Here is a 23,082-nt window from a genome sequence, read left to right as displayed (position 1 = left end):
CCATATGGGGAAAAAAAAGTTGTTTTATAAATAATGAAGTTAAACGGTAATTTCTTGCATACGTGTAGTTAGTATCATTGTTTTTTAACGATTACTCCCTTCCTGATGGCAACTTCGCGATTAATCCAAGTGAGATACTTTCAACATTTTAAACAAACTTCTAGTATATTAGCCTGTACGCAGTTACGGTTTGTTTTTAAAACCGATTGCTAATAGGTGTGACTTCTATGACTTCTACTTTGGAGCAGGCACACTCACTCCACAGACTAAAACCTCCCTGACATGCCTGACGTCATCCTCTAAATTGGATGATTGAGTTTTCACGGCGTTATTTTAGTTTTACTGCAATTTTCCATACGGAGTTTCACTACATAAGCATTGCAAATTACTTTTTGGCTCTTCATTTTTGCGCCTGATATATCACTAATGCTATCTGCTACTTGTAAAAACGTCAGGGGAATTCATGATCACAATGTTTGCCTTGAATAATAGCGTTACTAATAAGTGTCATTTACTTCCATAGCTGATTAATTCTACTATAGTCTCATTTTATAGTCCCAACAGTATGTCTCAATAAATATCGAGTATCAATAATTCTTCATTCAGATGTGAAGTTAGCATGGAGTTTTCTCTGCCTTGCCGTCACCATGTTTTCACAACCAAAACATTGCGAAAACGGTGCTTTACCACTTCTAGTTATGGTCAGTACATAAGTGTGTTGTAGAATCTCCGTCGTTAATGACAGTCACTTCCAAAACACACAGTCATTCAAAGCTGTTCCCACAATTCAAACACTATACTTCAGCCAAAATTTGGGCGTTTAACCAACAAGGCGCAGACTATGAGCTGAAAACTAAAAGGTTTCATGCAGTTACCACGTGTGCACGAAGACGTGGCCACCCGTTGGCAGTTAGAAAAACAAACCAAATGCCCTTTGGCTGTTAGAAAAACAAATCCAATGCCCGTTGACAGTTATAAAAACAAATCCAGTATGGCGAGTGAAGTTATAACCCGTCCGCCCGAGCCTTTCGACCGAGCCGTCAACATAAAAGCTCTTCCTGGAGGAAAAACAACATCTAGCAAGCTGCCGTACCTCCTGAAGACTTCCTTCCTCGAAGTTGCGTTCGTCCCACAAACCATCAAGAAAGGAAGCAAGCTCACGTCACCCCAAACGAGCAGCGCAAGGCTAAGTCTCATGCACATGCATATTATATAAGTCGTTCAAATAAATGTTCAGAGAGCACGATTTCGTGAGACTTCTGTTGATTTTTCTCCGATTTATTCTTGTTATTCTTGTCACACCAATCCTCTGTGGAATCTTACTATACCGAACTTGATTGTGTTGGGAAGTAGTCTTTCGACTCCTGGGTTCCTGTTACCAAATCAGCACTTCATTACTATGTCTTAGAACATCTGAGAAACACTATGATTAAATCATCTCTAGCGAAGCCTTCCTTCTCTTGCGTCCGCGAGAGAGTCATCTCGCATCCCACATAAAAATTAAATGCTCTTTCAAGGCTCTTCCTCACAACGGTAACCCGCCGCTTACGGAACGCAACATGGTAAACGAAACGTTATTCATTGTAACATTGGATTGAAGATTCTGAAGTGAAACTTCTTTGCTGAGAGGGCTACAATTTTCGAGCGTTACGAAAATTCTGATCATATGAGGGGAATAGCTAGGTACGTGGTGGGGGAATCGGTAGAGGATGAGAGTGCGTCAGCGGCGACGCCACTTCAACGAATGTGCTAGCGGTTGAATGGGAAGACGGCAAGAGGGGGAGGATAGGTATGTAGTGGAGCATGCTGTATGCTAGTTGTAACGGCCGGAAGGGGAGACGGCAGGGGAGAGATATATAAATGACGCAGCAGTGATGCTACGAAATTCTGGTAACGCTGCTTGTGTTTGTCTACTCCTCAGTTTTCGTGACGACTAACGGTTGACGCTACCATATTTCTTCCTTACTATTCTCCATTACTATCTCTTTTTCAGTAAAAAAAAAAATACTAATAATTTATCTCTATCTATACCCAAGAAGCAAGAAGTTTCACTTCTGTCGCGCGTAGCTCCACGCGCACACGTTTTGGTAATTCGATGCTACCTTGAAAGATCATATACACGTGAGGCATTCGTTCGTATACAAAATAAAGACTTTTCAGTCAATTTTCTTCATTTTCCCCAGAGATCCACTTTGGGAACCCACTTTGAAATAAGATTTTAAATATTTACTGTCACTATCTCATGGGAAACATATGACATACATTTGTCTCTACTCTTTTCGTTTCTGGTCCCTCGTCCCGAGGTGGATTATGTGATCTCGCCGGAGGTACGACAGTCTTGCCACTATGTCCACCTCTGTGATGGTCGACGCCCTGCGAATTACATTCAGATATTACTGTGTATTCTCTCTGTTTAACATTGCACGTTACTCTAATTATAATTTAATTATTTGTTTATTAAGGGCATATCCATCCACCCCCGAAATCTTAACAAATATATATCATTCCCACCAACAGTTAGAAATAAATTTAAAGCAAACAGCGGATAGATTGGTTCTATCCCCACATTACCCCTCTCCATCCCCCCCCCCCCACCAACGAAATTAAACTCCGCTAGCCTGTGAGTAGCCAGGTGTGTAGCCGCGCATACTGGGGCGTACTGGGTGAGACATTGCGAACGGATACCTCAACACAGAGTCAAAGAACCCAGGAAGTAAAATTTCCGCAAATGAAAAATCTTATATTCGGCTGTGAATCAAATTTCTCGCCAACCAAACTCTCTAATATCTTTCATTTATAAATTGACAGTTTTTTTTTTTTCGACGTTGACCTATTTTCGCGCTGAATTTAGACAGTAAATTATTGAAGTATTGTTGTACTACTATAAAGTTTTATTTTTTAATACCTATGTGAAACCATGGACATTCATTTCCTAATAAACATCATTTACTTTATTTTCTTAAGTAAAAATAGATAGTATAGGTCTACTTATGGTGTAATAATCAATTCAATGGACTGAGCTATGTGTATAATAATATTAGAGAGACAAGACAAATAAATAACATGTATTCATATATATGCTGAAATCACATTTCTATAATCCAGTAATTTGTTATTTTTAGAAAGTAAAAAAATATTTCGAGTAACGCGCTCTTCCACTAAGATACTTAGCCAATTGCGAATTTAGAAAGAGAATATATTATAATCATTTTAATGCCAGTTGAATTAAGTATTTTTCAAACCTGACATTACTTTTTACTATGACTGTTTTAGTTTACCAAATATATTCCAGGGTATTTTCACTATCATAAAGTTTTATTTGGTAGACCAATACGTTTGTTATGTACCCTAAAGTTTACAAAAGTGACTATATGCGGGTTTATGTTGCTACCCGTTCATCGACTTCCGTTCCATTTTCACGAAATTACTCCTACCAAATGCCGTATACCGAGAGCTAAGATGATACACATCAAAAAATATGTCGAAACTCTAGCGGGGCCCAGGGTTTAGGTCCACCCCTTTTTTGCTATACGTTCCTGCTTAGAAGTTTCAGCACGATGTTGTCTTAAGGAGAAAAATATATATGATAGCACGAAATGTTTTTTCCAACATTTCCCCCGCCTTGGCACTAACGTGATTACTTTCGTACAAGAAGGGGGTGGGGGGAACTGGAACGCTGGAACAGGGCATTTTCGTGTACTTTATGGTGTTATTGGTTCGTCGAAGCAAGGCGAGAATGTACGCGACAGTAGCCATTCAATGTCCTGCATGAGACATCTTTGTTTTGGCAACACGGTAAATACGAGTGGAACCCTTTCCGAGAAGGATCTCTACAATGAGTCAATGAGCTACAGATTCAAAACCAACTACTTAACGTTGCCCTAGAAATAGAACTTTCTTCTTGCAATGCTTACGTAAGAGATTTTTTCCAAAGCTAACTATCTTCAGTCTCCTTGTAAGATTAGATTTATTTTTCTAAGCTATTTACAACTTAAATCATTACCATGCAGTATTGAAGAAAGTAATTTTTTTCCTATTTTAAGTGGACACACATATTTTGATACAAATAAATTTAATATATATATAATTGGATGTTGGAATGTATGTATGACGTCAGTAAACTCCGACACCATGAAAGTTGGCATATCGAAGTGTTTTTTCATGGAGAGTGTTTTTATGCTATACATTATTTGTAATTCGCCGCTAGATTGCGCTGCAGCGCATCAACTTCTAAACCGTTCAACCGATATCCATGGGTAAAAAGAAAATAATATGTCACAGACATACAAACAGTAATTGTATCTCATTTCTCTATGTCCACCACACTGTCATGTAGCGCTATCACGCCAAAGTTATGCAACGGAACCAGACCTTCCGTGAAAAAACTGATGCCAAATGTGATTGAAGCAACAATAATTAACGGCAATTGTAAAGGAGAAGATGTGCTGATTCCAAGCATTCCAATGATTTCCACTGATTTGTCCTTCACGTTCAAAAATCTGCAATGTCCTGTGCGTCTTGCGTTTGCGATGACAATAAACAAAGCTCAAGGGCGGTCACTGCGCGTTGCCGGATTAAATTTCACATAATCCACGTTTTTCGCATGGTTAACTGCATGTTGCTTGCTCCAAAGTAGGAACTCCAAAACCTCCATACGTCTATGCACCAAATCAGAAAACAAAAAAAAAAATTGTTTATCAATTTGTGTTACGCTAGATGTTAGTATTAGTTTAAATTATTTTTAATTAGTTCAATTACGTAACAAATATAGTAGCCCAAGAATACTGTTCATTCAAGTGAATTATTGTTATAAAACAGTTTATAGTTTATACCGTTAGTAAAATATAATTCTGATTAGTGAATACGTTCAGTTAAGACTTCATGAGTTGTATTCGTTACCATATCGTTTACGGTCCATCCCCAGTACAAAAAGAAAAATGTGGACAGTATAAATTCCAATGCATGAAATAAAAATTTATCGTCACGTTATAATAATTTGCTAACTGAAAAGAAAGTAAGTATTTACATTTTTTTATTTTTGATTGCTAGTTGTACACGAGGAATAAAAGTAATACAGTTTATTTTAGGACAAATGTGTAAAAATATTTAGTGCTCCATATTTTGTCAATATATGTAGGGGGCGTAATTCTGTAGGATTCTCAACCGGGCCCGCGGGATTACGTTTACAATTACCGTTTCACAGTTACGATTATGCTAATTAAAGAGATCTATGCTAATGATAACGCTACATGCTTCTGAAAGACAAAATTGGAGTGTAATATAAAATTGTACTGTTTTTGCTTACAGGAAAACCAATCTTCGTTTAAAAAAAAATCTAATATTTTACTATAGTTGCAGGGCCGTCTTGTGCCAAAAAAAGGGGGGGGGATATCCATTGCACTGAGCACATGTGCAAGGGGGGGGGGGGGGGGAATTAGTGTCGAGTGTTTTTTTATGCATGAGTAACTACACGTGTGTTTAAAACACAATTCATTGCACACCTTACAAGTTATTTTATACGCGCAGGTCATATTAACAGTTATGGCCGGGAACATTTACGGTCTTAGGATATTTTTTTTTATAATTGTGGGGTTTGATGTAATGGGTAGGGGCCCGCCAAAATTATCTACGTTTCTCTCGACGGCCCTGGGTAACTGTGCCGTGGTCTTGAGTCTTTTCTCAAGGATTGATATATTTATGCCTACATGGCGGGAACATCAATTTTTTTCTCTAGTTTTTTTCATATCACTGGGTCTGCCTGTGTGCATCTGTGTCTTCGTTGTGTTTTCCGTTTAAAATACAAATAAAAAAAATTAGTTGTCTGTAAAGTCGGTTTACGGAGGATAGTTTAACGTGACAACGTCATAACAAAACATTGATGAAATGATTACACACTTTTATGAATAAAATTGAATCATTTATATTGAATTATCACTATTTTGTATGGATGAAAAGAAGGAGTGAAATTAAATCTACAATTTAATTGATAAATTTACTTTTATTTGCACTCATTAATTCAAATATGTTTATTACTTTAACGAAGAGATTATTTTAACTATAACTTTTAAACATGTTTGCTATTTAACTTCTTCCAATCTGTGTTATTCTGTTAAGGATAGGACGATGATAGGAAAAGTGGGAAACGAATGGTAGTGTTTCAAGTTTAATGTGCCTCTAAAAAGTCAAATCGATGGTTGTTCCAATCGAGTGGAAGAGAGATAGATGCGGCGCAAGCGTACAATGAGCGTAACGGGACACAGCGTAACGGGACAATGTTCGTAACTGGACAGTTTTTCGTACGTGCAGCCGGCGTTCATCGATTTATTAGACGTCACGTCAAAAAGTTTTAGCACCATTGTTGGGATCATCTATTTGCCGTTGTGTTGTCCAAGGTTTTTTTTGTCTTTATTTACTGTTCTTGTTGATACTGTCTCGTCGTTGTTAGCCGACTGTATCAGTCTGCTATTTTTTTTTGACATAACCTGATTTTGGCGTGTTTTCTGTGTGTTTGTGTATCTTTATCTTTTTTGTGCAATCAGCAATGTCGTATGTCCAAGACAACATCTTTAAAGTAAAGTAAAATATATTTTTGCTGAAAGCTTTGTCCATCAGTTAAATGAGTGAAATAACTTACATGAAGTGTATGACGAAGGTTTTTTATTAGAGAAATATTTAAACAAATAGCAATGCTATGAATCCGACGTATCTCCGAATATAATATAGGCTCAGAACTTCTGCTTTTGTATCGTTACCATTCAGAACAATCCGCGAGTTGAAAAAGTCTTGTTTTTTTTTAACCCTCATGAGCAAGCGAGTGCGCGGTGGAGGATAAACAAAACTACACTGTTATAAATCACAGCAAATTTACGGACTTTTCCACAAGAATTAACCGAAATAACCAATTAGTTCTTCATAATTTCTGATAAATGAATCTTGGTAAAAAAAAAAAACTACTCCGTAATCTGACTTCCGAGTTATGTGTTACGTTGAAGGAAAAAAAGTAACCATACACGTGGAAGAAATAACAGTGATTTTGGTATGGAGTCAACAAGATTTGGAATTGATTTATTGCTGTACCAAAATAATTCTTGTCGACTCATGTTGAAAGCACGTGAACTCAATACCTGGATATTTACGAAGATCCTTGGGTAGTTTGCAACCAGCGTTCTTCGTAAATTCATGGTGAAAATTTACTAACAGTCTATAGCTACGCGCGTGCCACGCCGGTTATTCGAGTTCAAACGATCTCGAAGTCTTTGCCTGATCGATAAATATCGTCCCCCTCGAACGACCGCGAAGTTGCCAACGGCCTCCGCAAGCACAGCAGCCACGGGTCACGAAGACTTCCCTGTTCGCCGTCGAAGCTGCAAGTTTCCTTAACGGGGTTGGTTGGAGGGGAATGGGCGAAGAGGTGGTGGACGGGTGGGGGGGGAGAAGGGGATACTTGGAGGTCGTTCCGATAAGCTACGACGTCCATAATTCGTTGCCTGCTCGTTCGGGCCCCTCCCACTCCTTCGGGAACCTGGCCGGGCCGAGAGCGGTCGTCTGTCTGGTCCGACGCGAAGAATTTCACCAAATATGGCCCGTGTCAAGAGAAGCTAGGAGGGTGGTTGCGACACACACACACACTCTCTCTCTCTCTCTTTTTCTCGTCTTGCCACAACTTGAGCCCCCGACAGGCTGTGATCATCGAGATCTCTAACCGGGTAAGATGTGAAAAATCCCCTGGCAGGACTGAACACTAGTTCGATACCCGAGTATATATGAAAAATGTTGGTCAGTGGGAAGCAAATCCTTTGGCCCCTGCCACCAAACAAGGTCGAGAGAGACCGATAAGATTCTTAACTTTTTTAATGCTTGAGTTAACCCTAATATCCTGGAAATTTACAAAACTTACTAATAGAATTCGTTGAAAAACTTTCAAGTTATGCCACACGCTCAGAACACGATTTTAACTATGGCCACCTTTTTTATTGTGAAGGTTTTAAAAAACTGTCCCTTAGGTTTTTTTATGGTCCTAGCTCCAAGACCAATAAAACTGGAAAAAATCCCTTTACCATAGCTCTGTGTGTGTTTTCCTAAGCACAGCTTATAAATAACTGATCTAAATACACATGTACCCGTAGTTGAATCAACCTCACGACCCAAGATCGGAAGCTGCTTTGTATGCTGACCAATGCAGTGTATCGCTGAGGCTGGCCACAACGTACTATTTGATGATTGGGTGACCTTGACACCTAGTTTACCCATCTCACTATAGGGGTGTGTATTTCTTTGCAAAAATAAAAAAAAACATTCGAGATCACCATGTGTTAAGAAACCAAATGCGAAACCAAATGCGTCCTGTGTTGCCTGTCCAAATAAGGCGATGGCTTCTTCTGCAGACGGCCACCAGTTTCAACGAAGAAACCGCTGGTGCGAGCGTACCGTGTTGCAGTCTAACAAGCATTCAGAATTTTTCTTGAAAAATACTTGCTTGTAGTACTGAATATTCATTTTTTATTGACTTTTGTACCCCGTTTGGTAATTAGACACTTGGGTGTTTTACCTGTACTCTGTCGGGTGGACTAATTTGAGTATTTGTTTGATGATGGATATGGAAATGATGGAACCATGTAGGAAGGAAACTCACCAGAATATCTAACACTGGACAAAAAACCGAGCTTCGGTGGGTACAATTCTAAAAAAAAAAAAAAAAAAAAAAAAGAAGAGGAGACTACATGGCCTCTATTTTATAATTATTTAGGTAGGGTTGTTAGTTATTTTATGCTTTTATGCTTTAAGGCACAAGTTTTTGTATATGTACTTCTTACACAGTATCTTTTAACGAAAAACAAAATTCCTTGGTAATAAATATACGCACGCAATTTTCATAGGTGTTTCGAAAAATTAATAAATTATGCTAAAAAGGTATCAGCCATAGTAGCATCCAACATCCAACACTTGGTCATATTAAGTGACGTATAGAGAAGTTCAAACACATTTGCGAAAATGGCCTTGTCACGCACAATTACTTACTTGTGACGTCACCAACTAATAAACAAAGGCCACACAACAAGTTCTGAACATGTTATGGAGACTTTATTAAGAGTATTTTGATGAGAAAGCATACAACCTTGTTAAACTCCTCTGTTCTTCCTATTATTCTGTGTTTAAAAATAAATACTGCTAGAGTGTTCAAAGAAAAAACAATATTTTTGTTATGTTCCACCACTGCTTAAATACACTTATATACATTTAGATTAATCGTTCATTTAGAAAACAGGCATAAAATATTTCTTAACACGCTATTAGTTACCATGTGTGGTCATGTTGTCATAACATGCCAATTAAATAACATTTTTATGATTATTAGAATGAGGCAAAATGGGAAGTTATAGACTCTTTTTGTAAATGCTTAATGTCGTTCCTTACTAAGAAAATCATTACAGTGTATTTAAATTCAGTTTTTGAGCAATTCACTAAAATAAATGTCTTACAAAAGTTTTATTACGAAGCGTTCACTCCAAAATGAAATTTAGAAAAGTATTCCTTTTTGGATAATCGATTATTTTAATACTGGTTGGTAAACACGTCAACACATTTTTTCTTATTTCTTACACGCGCTCTGTCAAATCTACAAATTGACTGTTTCCATACGAGTATAGAATAGCTTCTCATAAAACAGTTCGATTCGTGTTTACGGTTTCTACATTCTTTCTTCATGCGTCATTCATGTAAGGAATTATAATAGATGTGCATTTAAAACCAATTTATAATTCATGGCTTCATATTACAATAAATGCCTATAGCCAACAACTTCGTTGTTACGGCTAGTCCTTAGAATGCGTGCTGAGCTGTTAAATTTCACGTCGTCTTTTTTGGCAAGTTCTACGAATGTTTTCACATTATTTCTGCTTAAGTTAAATGGGTGACATAACGCAACCAGATAAGCACGAATCATCACCACCTAATGTATGCTTGGAACTCAACCTGTGGAGCGCTGTACTACTGTATGTCTCCGACGAGACGGATGCGTAACGCAAGTCGAGAGAAGGCCGACACGCATCACACGTACGGGCTTGCGGACGGCAATGCGACATGCAAAGGAAGCTCAGGTGTTGTACAGAGAACAACAAGACTCGTGTGAAGTGAATCCTGCGTCACTGTTAGCAAATCGCAGTTTTCGAGGAGCAGTTGTTGTGATGAGGGATCTGTGTAGTTGCAAGTTTCTGAATAAAATATTTTTTTTCCTCAGATGCATCGGTGACCTGTCATTCCGTCTCTTTGTGGCTTGTTTCTCATCATTTCATGGCATAGCTAGTGAAGCGCTATTTTGTGTTGATTTGATATTTTCTAGTTGTCTTCTGTCACCGCCTGGCGTACACACCAAGAATTTTGGAACATTCGGTATCAAAATTGCTAATGCCGGTTCGTTGTTAATTTTTGTGCCTAATTCATTCTACCCATTAATCAATATTTGTGAAGAGTCAGGCAAATATTTATGAGCAAAAGTCTTACCTACGTAATTGTTTCATGTTCACTTATTAGAAGTTTTTTTACACAGCTTGTTTAATGCATGCAGATTAACTTTTATGGCCCTATTTTTTTATATGGAATGGGACTCAATAAAAAAATTATGTTGAAGATAATAATAGCTATCTCAGTTTCCACCTTTTTTTCTTTCCTTTCAGCTGAAAAATAGTATTAGCTTCACCTTTACACTAGTTGCGTTCCTGGTAATAATTTATTTAAAGTTGTGAATAAAGAAGTGTTTTGTTAGTCACGTTTCGAACCTGCAGAAGTTTGTCTCGCTGTCCGTATCCTTACTAGGCGTCCGCGCGGGTTGAGTTAACCTTCAAGGCACGCCATTCCAGCTCGGAGACCGGGAAGTGTGTGCTCCCTGCTGGAGCAGAACTTTCCCGCTACCTGCTCCCCGGCTGTTACGGTTAAGCTATGTGCGTGAGTTGGCATGCAAGCCGACGACTCGGTCTTCTTCTAAAGATAAACGATGCTTGGTAGCGATCCGCCGAAGTTCCTCCGATGACTCGACGAGAAGCTTTCAGGAAACCAAAGCTTTCGGGTTCCGGGGAAATAACGGTTGTAAAACAAAAACTCAAGAGGTCAGTACCTTAAATTAGCTTCAAACAGTTTTTTTGCACGTTATTTTTTAATAAATTCTCTATATAACCATATTTATATGTTTATAAAATATTTTCTCAGTCAATAGGTCCTTATTTAATTTTTTTTATGATCTCCAAGGCAAATTTTTTCTGTCAGTCATATAACGTACTGGAAGCATGGAACCCTACAATTTACAGTTTTGGGTTAACCATTCGTGTGTAATCTTCGTCTTCAAAAAGCTAACTTTTAGTACATCATTCATTAAATCAATAAAAATATTTTTTTTCAGAACCATAGAAACCTGATTTTTTTAGGGTTATGGAAAAACCTAATTTTTTATTGATTTATGAATGTTATACTAAAAAAAGGTATTTGAAGAAGAAAACTAAATGTTAAAGGTTAACCCACATTCTTTGATTTCAGTGCACGCTAGGACTGACACGAAAATGTGCCTTCAATTATTAAAAAATATTAAATAAGGGTATTTTTCGAAAATGAAAAGGCCTTTTGTAAACTATTAGCTATGGTTATATTATGAATTAATTAAAAATAATGAACAAAGTCGTAGAATATTATAAGCAAAATAATTGAGGATACTAACCTCTTAAAGGAATTGAAGAAGTCCATCCCTATGAGTGGAACCTGCGATAAATCTCACCAAGCGTGTACTTGACAAATTGAGAGCTCTTTCTTGCTTCGTTTTGGTGGAGCGATGTGTTATCCGTTTCAAATTATCGATAGTCTAATCACTCGAGGAGGAAAAAAATAACCAACAGATGATTGAAGAGCAGACTGCGATAGAAAAATACCTTGAAATTATAGAATGCTGAGAATATTTTGGGTTCATTGAACGAACTTGAAGAGGATAGAAAGTTTGCATCTTGCATGAATAACGAAAATATATAAACAATAATAGAATCTGAACGTCTTGACACCATTCAACGGGGTTTGTTTTGTCGGCTAGATATTTTCATTGTGGAGACATGAATGTATAGAAATAGTCTAGTGGGCTTGAAACTCAAGAATAAACAATAATGAAAAATATATAGTTTTTGCTGTAAAATTATTAATGTCACATAAGAAAAACCTCTATAGTAACCAAATCATAGAACGAAATATATTTTAATAATATTTTACAATAAAGCATAATTTAATGTTATAAAATTTTAAAATTATCTTAAAATTGTAATATATTTTCATTCTAGGATATCGTTATTATAGAAATTATTTTACGTGATTTTAATAATTTTAAAGCCAAAATTTTTCATACATGGACACGTATTTAATGAAATTGATGTTTCATTTTAAATACATGTATTCATAAATAAAAATTAATATTTCCATGCAGAGGCGTACGAAAAGAGGGAGAGGTGGCAAAATCCTAAAACCTATCATTCTATCAACAGAAGGAAATAACTTCAAAGAAAACAACGGGAAAAGTGGTTCTATATGCACAACCCCCCCCCCTTTTTTTTTCAACGGAAATAAATTCTCCGTAAAATCCTTGTTTCATGTATGGACACATTTCACAAGAGTAAAATCTAAGTTCTCAGATTGCATTATACGATTTTTCTCCTGTGAATCGATTCGATTACCGATTATTATAATCATTCCATTTTTCTCGTCGCCAAAAAATGACCGTTTTTCTGATGTGTTTATGTGTAACATTCTAGTTCTCCGTATAAGGGCATTTTGTAAGAGTAGTTTCGTAACTGGAATGGCACGGAAATGTGTATCCACGGTTTTGTCATCTGTGGCGAATGGCACGAACCAAAGTTCACAAAGCCAAATGAAAACTTTGTAATATTAACTGTTAACTTAATTTTAACAAGATGGGCAGAGTTAAATTAGGTCCACTATAACCTTTCGCTCTGAAAATCGAATGATTCGATGGTCGACGTAGCTGCTCCAGCAACGAATTCTAGCCGTGGGTGCGGAAACTACGTCAATAAATGTAGTTGAAAACACAAGTTTCATGTATTGGTCACGATCGACGATATTTTAAATTATTTAACGTTACATTTCGTGACATATATATTTTTTTTGTACAAGTAACATGAGAACACGTTAATTTGCTTTGTTACCGATGTTAGATGTTACCATTGGCGTAGCTGTGTTCATAAAGTTGGGGGGGGGGGACAAATAATGATTTTAATGTCATGTAAACCCATTTCCCTCTTACTAAGACCGGGGGGGGGGGGGTCCGGGGGTCCTCCACCGGAAAATTTTGATTTTAAAAGTGCAAAATAGCGCTTTTTAAGCAGTTTTTTGTATCTAAACATTGGATACATCGATGTTAAAATTATTATTGTTTCCTTAAGATAAAATTTGATGAGTGAAGAAATTACAAATAAAGTTGGGCAGAATAATATTATGAAATAAAAATATCACTGTCTAAAAAGTTGGGGGGGACAGTCCCCTCCACCCAGAAAGTTCAGGGGGACACGTCCCCTCCACCCAGAAAGTTCAGGGGGACAGTCCCCTCCACCCAGAAAGTTCAGGGGGACAGTCCCCTCCACCCAGAAAGTTCAGGGGGACAGTCCCCTCCACCCAGAAAGTTCAGGGGGACAGTCCCCTCCACCCAGAAAGTTCAGGGGGACACGTCCCCTCCACCCAGAAAGTTCAGGGGGACAGTCCCCTCCACCCAGAAAGTTCAGGGGGACAGTCCCCTCCACCCAGAAAGTTCAGGGGGACAGTCCCCTCCACCCAGAAAGTTCAGGGGGACAGTCCTCTCCACCCAGAAAGTTCAGGGGGACAGTCCCCTCCACCCAGAAAGTTCAGGGGGACACGTCCCCTCCACCCAGAACGTTCAGGGGGACAGTCCCCTCCACCCAGAAAGTTCAGGGGGACAGTCCCCTCCACCCAGAAAGTTCAGGGGGACACGTCCCCTCCACCCAGAAAGTTCAGGGGGACAGTCCCCTCCACCCAGAAAGTTCAGGGGGACAGTCCCCTCCACCCAGAAAGTTCAGGGGGACACGTCCCCTCCACCCAGAAAGTTCAGGGGGACAGTCCCCTCCACCCAGAAAGTTCAGGGGGACAGTCCCCTCCACCCAGAAAGTTCAGGGGGACAGTCCCCTCCACCCAGAAAGTTCAGGGGGACAGTCCCCTCCACCCAGAAAGTTCAGGGGGACAGTCCCCTCCACCCAGAAAGTTCAGGGGGACACGTCCCCTCCACCCAGAAAGTTCAGGGGGACAGTCCCCTCCACCCAGAAAGTTCAGGGGGACAGTCCCCTCCACCCAGAAAGTTCAGGGGGACAGTCCCCTCCACCCAGAAAGTTCAGGGGGACAGTCCCCTCCACCCAGAAAGTTCAGGGGGACACGTCCCCTCCACCCAGAAAGTTCAGGGGGACAGTCCCCTCCACCCAGAAAGTTCAGGGGGACAGTCCCCTCCACCCAGAAAGTTCAGGGGGACAGTCCCCTCCACCCAGAAAGTTCAGGGGGACAGTCCTCTCCACCCAGAAAGTTCAGTGGGACAGTCCCCTCCACCCAGAAAGTTCAGGGGGACACGTCCCCTCCACCCAGAACGTTCAGGGGGACAGTCCCCTCCACCCAGAAAGTTCAGGGGGACAGTCCCCTCCACCCAGAAAGTTCAGGGGGACACGTCCCCTCCACCCAGAAAGTTCAGGGGGACAGTCCCCTCCACCCAGAAAGTTCAGGGGGACAGTCCCCTCCACCCAGAAAGTTCAGGGGGACACGTCCCCTCCACCCAGAAAGTTCAGGGGGACAGTCCCCTCCACCCAGAAAGTTCAGGGGGACAGTCCCCTCCACCCAGAAAGTTCAGGGGGACAGTCCCCTCCACCCAGAAAGTTCAGGGGGACAGTCCCCTCCACCCAGAAAGTTCAGGGGGACAGTCCCCTCCACCCAGAAAGTTCAGGGGGACACGTCCCCTCCACCCAGAACGTTCAGGGGGACAGTCCCCTCCACCCAGAAAGTTCAGGGGGACAGTCCCCTCCACCCAGAAAGTTCAGGGGGACACGTCCCCTCCACCCAGAAAGTTCAGGGGGACAGTCCCCTCCACCCAGAAAGTTCAGGGGGACACGTCCCCTCCACCCAGAAAGTTCAGGGGGACAGTCCCCTCCACCCAGAAAGTTCAGGGGGACAGTCCCCTCCACCCAGAAAGTTCAGGGGGACAGTCCCCTCCACCCAGAAAGTTCAGGGGGACAGTCCCCTCCACCCAGAAAGTTCAGGGGGACAGTCCCCCCTGTCGCCAACCGGTTCCTACGCTCCTGGGTGTTACGCGTCTCTTGGCGAGTGCTGAAAGACTCGCTGACGTGTTATTTGTTGTTTCGTGCCGCTGTGTTGGCAGTGGCGGTGGTGGCGGCCTTCTTCATCTGCTGGGCGCCCTTCCACGCGCAGCGCCTGCTCGCCGTCTACGCCAACAGCGTCAAGGCGGAGGAGAAGCGGAAGTCGCTGGACCAAGTGTACACGGTGCTGACCTACCTGTCGGGCATCTTCTACTACCTGTCCACCACCGTCAACCCGGTGCTCTACAACATCATGTCGCACAAGTTCCGCGAGGCCTTCAAGGTGCGGTCACAGAGCGGGCCAGTGTCACTTCTTGGGACTTGACAGTTCTCATTGGTAAACCTATGTCCGTGAAGCAAAAAAAAAAAATTGGTTGTCTGTAAAGTCGGTTTATGTATGGACGATAGTTTAACGTGACAACGTCAATAACAAAACATTTATGAAATGATTGCATACTTTCATGACTAAAATTGAATCATTTTTATTGAATTACAACTATTTTGTATGGATACAAAGGAGTGAAATTAAATCTACAATTTAATTGATAAATTTACTTTTATTTGCACTCATTAATTCAAATAGGTATGTTTACTACTTTAACGAAGAGATTATTTTAACTATAACTGTTATACATGTTTGCTGTTTAACTTCTTCCAATATCTGTTATTCTGTTAAGGTTAGGGCGATGATAGGAAAAGTAGGAAACGAACGGGAGTGTTTCAAGTTTAATGCGCCTCGAAAAAGTCAAATCGATGGTTGTTCCAATCGAGTGGAAGAGAGATAGATGAGGCGCAAGCGTACAATGAGCGTAATGGGACACAGCGTAACGGGACCCTTTTTCGTGCGTGCAGCCGGCGTTCATCGATTTATTAGACGTTGTCACGTCAAAAAAAATCATCAATTATACGTGTTTGCTTCTGTGGCACACCAAATTCAAAACTCCTTCAAAAATCTTAACCAAATTTCTAAATCTGCATGTTTACTCAAAACTACGAGACGTGTCCGAAAAGTAAGTACCATTTGGTCATTAAAAAAATAAATAAACTCGCGTAAAATAAGGTTTTATTGATTGTTTCAGTTTACTGCATGTCTACTTCACATTTTCACACAGTCGCCTTGCAGTTCCAAGCACTTTTCGCAACGTTCTACCAGTTAATTTAACTCATCTGCATAGAAATTCTCCGCCCGGGAATGGAACGCCCATAGGCTTCATGGACATCGAATATGCAATGCGTGTAGCGTAAGTACAGGCGCTTAGTAAACATGTTCGGAAAAAGGTTAAGCAAACTGCGTGCTCGAGTCGAAAAATGATGGCCACCGTTTATTTTTTTTTTTTGGGAACGAAAAGGTTTTCATATTGGTTTATTTAATGAAACGTGAGTCAAAAATTACAGCAAAATGTACAAAATTACGATGGCCAACTGGTTTAATTTCCAGGCGGCGAACTTTTATACAGAGTTGTTAAATAAAATGGTAGAACGTTGCGGAAAGTGCTTGCAATTGAATGGCGACTATGTGAAAATGTGATGTAGATATGTAGTAAACTAAAACTTATAAAACACCTTTTTTCTGTAAGTTTGTTTTTTAATGACCAAATGGTACTTACTTTCCGGACACGCCTCGTAAAATACTGAACTATTCTTTGCATCAACACACATTTAAATACTACTTATTATTAATAAAGAATATTATATTATTACTATATCATGTATATTGCTTTATTAAGTGCTCCAATTATAATAGGAAGTTAACAACCAAATCCTCCAATTATAAAAGACCTTACTGTGGAAGTTTTATTACTTTTGAGAACTGTCTAGTTTGATAAAAGTTACATGGCATACTAAATATTAATACTGTCAAAATTTTTAAAAAGTAATTCTACCTTTTTTTATTTTTGAAAAACTACATCCATTCAAGTAGAAATTTATTTTAAATTATTGCATTGAAAAGCTACTAGAAATATCGGTGTGCCGATACTAGGCAATAAATAGCCTATGTTCACTCGCACGAAACTGTGAAGTCGGTAGTAAATTACCGTTGACGACATACTGATATTTGCTATTTCACAACATAGTAGCTATTAGGAAAAAAAGCAAAGTTTATTTATGCAATAACTGTTATGTTTGGTATATCTTAATATGTTTTCACTGATATTGTTACTCACCTGTTAAAATTTAACAGGTTGCTATTTCACATCATATTTCTAATTGACAGGCCACACATCTTACGATTAAACCATAATTGTTTACGATCGGTTGCCACCTACACCCCCAAGACATTATCCTAGAAACTCATGTAAGCGCCAACGTATCTGATATATATATATATATACACGTGGAGTAGATAGTAATGTTAAATACAAAACATTTGAAAAATAAAATTCTATTGTTTGTTTTAAAACTATTTTTCTAGTCTATGAGCCATCGGGGTAAATATAATAAATGAAAATAATTTATGTTCCCATTGGACAGAATTTTTTGTGCCCTATCAGAGAGAATATATTTTTTAAGATGGCTTAAATGTCACGTTACCGCTCAGCAATAGCATGTAATCCTCGGGCAAAATCCTGTAGCCGACTTACCGTAATTTCACACCCAAAAATAATTACTGCGCTTTGTTCAATAAGTAATTTATTGTTGAGGTCATTTTAACGTGTTTGGCTTGTCATACGTTTCTCTATCTTCTGACTCGTGAGAGCACTGATATTTTGGTTACAAATGGAATGTAAACAATGACTGTTAAACCACTTGTACCTATGTATCACAAATATTTTCCTAATGTTGCTACCATTTGGATGATGCTAGAACTGTGTTTTGCAAAACGTGGTGAGTGTGCATTTTTCAACGTACATCGGTTTACTGTACGTAAATATTTGCGAGAGATATTTTTTTTGCATACCTTAATGTGAATTTCTAATATGTTTACCTCGTAAAATTCAAGTTGCTTTTCATGATGTCGTTTGGTCACGTGCCAGGTTAAGGTAGGAAGTGAATAAATTTCATAAACTAGGAACTGTGGGTAGAACTTGGAAACCAGCAGTTTTCGCCATTGATCCTAATGCACATTACAGTATTTGCGTATGAGAGGATTGTGTAAAACTTTTGTTATTAATTTCGTATGCATTTTAAGGTAAAATTACTAAGAATACGGAACCCAAGCAAATAATTTAAGTAATCTTGTATGTTTGATGCATCAATCTAATACATCTTTTAACTGGACCAAGAAGAAGAATATTTTCCATTAACCTAAAAAGAATCGAACATACAGGCAAAAAACTTTTATGACATTTCAAAAGTATTTGTACACACACTAGGTTGTAAATATATCAAGGAACTATAAATTGAAAAAAATAGGTTTAAAGTTAGTATATTTTTGCTCGTTAACCTAGTGATTTTATGCCTTAAAAAACCAAACAATATATGTCTAAAGTCCTGTAAAACATGATGCATAAATAAAAATGTTCCATTATAAAAAAAATAGCCCACTAGAATAATTATAGTGACTGGTCTGGCGTTACTATTGTTTCAACAAAAGTTTTAAGAAAGGACAACTAAAAATTAGTTTTATCAAGATGATACAATTATTATGCTGTAATCCTTTGATAACTGATTTCCTCCTAAGTCACAACATTAATCCGTATCGCTCTATACTCTCGCTCTTTTATTTCTATAAAACGATAATTTTAAAAAAATAGTGTTACGAAGCATGAATTATGAAATCAGTAGCAATCGATTACTTTTGACATTACTTGTTTTCGAGTGGTCTGCAAACACGGCTGCTGGACTGAGACTCAACGCACACAGGTGAACACACATGCACATACACATATGGTCATAAAAATTCAGATTATTTTAGTGCTTATTATTCTCGCTTTTATGCTGAATTCCGCAGTGAATATTGCTGTGTCTCCAACCTAGCGGCATCAAAAGCCAGTATCAGTAGTGTCCAAACCTTTTGTTTGCGTTATTATATCTTTGGAGCGTATATGACATATTTGTTTTCATAACTAAGTTTTGATGACCTAGGTAGGACAGTGAGATGCACATCGGCTTTCGGTTCGAAGGGTTCTGGGTTCAAGACCCGGTTAAACCATGAGTGTAATTTTGCTAAATTCTTCATAAAAAAAGTCAAAGTAAATGCAATTGTCCAACTAAGAAAATTAGTGCCAATATAAAGTCAAATAGCTCGTTGGTAACGAAAATTGCCAACGTGCCAAGCATCCATAAAAAAAATTATTCATTCAATGGTGAGACATCTGACTTGCAATACAGGGGACTCGGTTTCCAATACCAGTCCTACATATCTTGGTATTTACTAATGTAATAGCTTTAAGAAGTCCTCCAGGTGTTTATATACATTATCACTTGAGTCAAATGTTAGATAAAGCCCGCAAATAACTTTTAAATATCTGACAACAAAATTTCTGGCGAAAGAAAATTCAAGAGATGTTTCGTTATGTATGTCTGTATGTTATGTATGTGGAATAATTTTAATTACAAGAAAATAAAATAGCAAACACAGCACGTGAGACAGAGTTCTTACGGATTTTTTTCCTACGCGGTTCTTTGAAAATGTTTGGAAAAAATAATTCTGCGGATTTATACATACGTCTATTTAAAACAATAATTTTAAAGAAATAATCCAACATAACCCTATTTGCGAACAATTTTTTTCCAGCACAAACATGAAAGGGATATCTCACTAAACATTGTTTTCGTTTCTAATATTCCATAAGGTTTGCGTCGAATAGATTTCGTTTGCTCCCGCTTACCCCATGATATATTTTAATTTAAGTCTTGGTTTCTAGGTTGAGTTGTTAACCCGCCCTTGAAGATGGCTGCAACAATACATACCGAAACTTCAGAGAACGCCGTCGTTTTTACGGACTTTACCTCAACCCAGAAATATAGTCATTTACTTTGGCCATGAAATGCAATACGATACACTGTTAAAAATGTTGACCTTAAATTAACGAAGAACGCTGGTTACAAATTATTCAGGGATCTTTGAAAGTGCTTTTTTGCAGTCGTATTTACCAGTTTTTTTTTATGTTTTGCTTATATATTAAGATTATTCTTGTGAATTTAAAATCGAAGTAAGTTAGCTTAGTTACCGTTAATTTACCAAGATAACGACAAATTTACGAAGAACGCTGTTTACAAATTATTTATGAATCTTCGTAAATTTATAAATGGGAACTAAGTTTACTTACTTCGAACATAAACCAACAAAAATAATCTCATTATGTACGCAAAACATTCAAAAACTGTTAAATACAACTAAAAAAAAAACATTAATTTTTTTCCACGAGTGTGTTTTTTTTTCTGTTTAACAGAACTCGAAAGTCGAAGTACGTCGTTGTTTCTACAAAAACACAGTTGTATGAAATTACGTAGAAGTCTTAGTTTATTTGAGATGAATTCTTCGTTTAAATATCTGTAAAGTTACTGCAGTTTCTAACAATGTACGTGAATTTTTTGAAGTGAAACTTCTAATGTGACTCAACAAGGTTGCGTTAAACTTTTAACGCTACCATGGAGGGGGTATGAAAGCACTGTTGCGTTAAACGTTCAACGCTCCTGGGGAGGGGGAATAGAAAGAGACAGGAGCGAGAGCGAATGCGTGGCACTCGAACGCATGCGCGTAGTTTACCTGTTACAGGCCAGCGCGAGCGTTAGCATCGAGTAGCGTCCAATATTCCAAGCACATGCGCGTGGTATTCTTGCTATGCAGCGAAGTAAACAGTGTGAGCGTCGTGAAATTAGCTGAAATACGTACTTGTTGTTCTATTTTATTGTTCTATTTTAATTTATAATATTCATTATTTCACTTACTTGGTTTTTTTAGTTTGATTTGATACAATATGATTTCACTAAAAATCAATTTCTACCCTTTCCTATTTTCATTTCCACATTACGAAGTTTCACTTCTTCCGCGCGGAGGGACTCCACGCACAATTTTTTTTTCTCCCCTCGGTTCCCGTCGTTCGAAACCCTCCACCAGGGCGTGTATTCCCGGCGGAGGGGTCTCGGCTGGCGCGCGGTCTCCCGGCCGGGACGGACGACCCAGAAAGAGGCGTCGACGTGCGCACGTCAGGTGCGGGAGCCTGACGTACGTACGTCCATCGCTTCGCCGGGTGTTTAGACGTCTCTCCCCGGCTCGGCAGGCCCCTGGGGAGGGCCCAGACGGTCGGTGCGTGCCCGCGTCTGCCCCCCGTCGCAATCCCGCTAAGTGGGGGGGGGGGGGCGGTTCTTCGCGAGGCTGTCGCCCACCCACCGCCGACCTGTCCGTCTGTCCGTCTGTCCGTCTGTCCGTCTGTCCGTCTGTCCGTCTGTCCGTCTGTCCGTCTGTCCGTCTGTCCGTCTGTCCGTCTGTCCGTCTCCGCCGAGGTCCCTCGAAGACGGGACTTCTGCCCCCATCAATAATGTTTTTTTTTAATTTTTTTTACCTTTCTTTAGCAGCCACTTAACTATACCGCGAATTTAAGATACTGGCCCAAAACAGTCAAAATTTGAATTCAGAATTGTTTTAAAATGTCTTTTCTTTCGGATAGCATTTATAATAATTACAAAAATAAATTGGGAATGTGTTATATCGTGCCTATTAAGGTGTAGTAAGGGTCGGTGTATTCAAAATTATTTTTAAAAAATTGTGTAGGATAACCTTTAGAAGATTTGCAATAACTATGAATGATTTTGATAACTGGGCCTTCTAAAAGAGTGTAATACTTTTCAACGTAACTTATGGATATTTTCGTATTTCCTCATTCACTGATGCATTCCGGGCCCCACATAGTTGGGTCTGGCCTACCCGGGCACACATATGGTGTGCCGGGCTTCAGGAAAAACAATGCTGATTTCAACAATACTCAAAAAAAAATCCGAATGGGGCCTGTTTACAAAAAAACATTTACAAGTTTGCTGAGGACCGATAATTAGTTTTGTTTCGGGATAAAGTTTTTTAACTGTATTTTTAGAAAAGTGTGTTTTCAGAGAGTAATTTTTAGGCATGAAATAACTGGTACAGAGTCTTGAAATCACTTAAAGGACTTGCACTTCACCTTTATCTTCATTGCTCCACCAAATTATGTTACGGTCACCGCTCAAATTTCGTAGTTGCCCCATGCACGACGAGAAGACTGCGCGCCAGTTCAGAGGCGACACCGCGCTAGAAGCGCCAGGAAGCGTCGTGCTTATCATCCCGCCTCACTAACACAGATACACCCTTGACGAGGCGGGCCCCTTAAACGGTTTTCGCAATGGGGAAGATTGACTTAAGGGTTTTATTTTTTGACATGGTCCACTTAAAGAACTAATGAATTTAATATTGTTTAAATTTCTTCATTTGGAAAAATTTCCGCTTCGCAATGTTTAATTTTGGTGACAGGAATTCTCAAGCGAATTTCCTCTGATTTAGCAGGCAATATCAACCCGTTTAAATTTTTTTTTTCTGTTACTTGCTATCTTTAACTGATTTGAAACCCACTGGTTACGATTTTTAGTGGGGATACGAGCGCAAACAGCAGCGCGAATCAAATATACGAGGAAGATAACCATCCGCCTTCTCCATGGTTCACAGTCGGTGATCAACCCAGCGTTTTCCCTGGGTGATTTCCGGTAAATCGTGGGAATGTAGGAGGGGGTCAGGATCGGAAACGCGGATGGCCGTACTGGAATGAAACAACAGTACTTCGGAACACGAGACACGAGGCCACTTTGCTAATTGTTAGAGGCG

The 23,082-nt window shown here is 39.3% G+C and overlaps 1 protein-coding gene across 1 annotated transcript in view; it reads left to right on the top strand.

The window, feature by feature from the left end:
• Nucleotides 1-991: 991 nt before the first annotated feature.
• LOC134542892 (alpha-1D adrenergic receptor-like) overlaps nucleotides 992-23,082 on the top strand; it is a 41,519-nt gene continuing 19,428 nt past the window's right edge. Inside the window, exons 1-2 of the mRNA XM_063387477.1 lie at nucleotides 992-1,151; nucleotides 15,410-15,630. Coding sequence (XP_063243547.1) covers nucleotides 992-1,151; nucleotides 15,410-15,630 — 381 coding nt within the window. The remainder of the gene's footprint in view (nucleotides 1,152-15,409; nucleotides 15,631-23,082) is intronic.

Source organism: Bacillus rossius (assembly GCF_032445375.1).
Source record: "Bacillus rossius redtenbacheri isolate Brsri chromosome 9 unlocalized genomic scaffold, Brsri_v3 Brsri_v3_scf9_2, whole genome shotgun sequence".
Taxonomy (NCBI): Eukaryota; Metazoa; Arthropoda; class Insecta; order Phasmatodea; family Bacillidae; genus Bacillus; species Bacillus rossius.
Note: the sequence above shows the minus strand (reverse complement) of the source record. Positions and strands in the feature narration are given on the sequence as shown.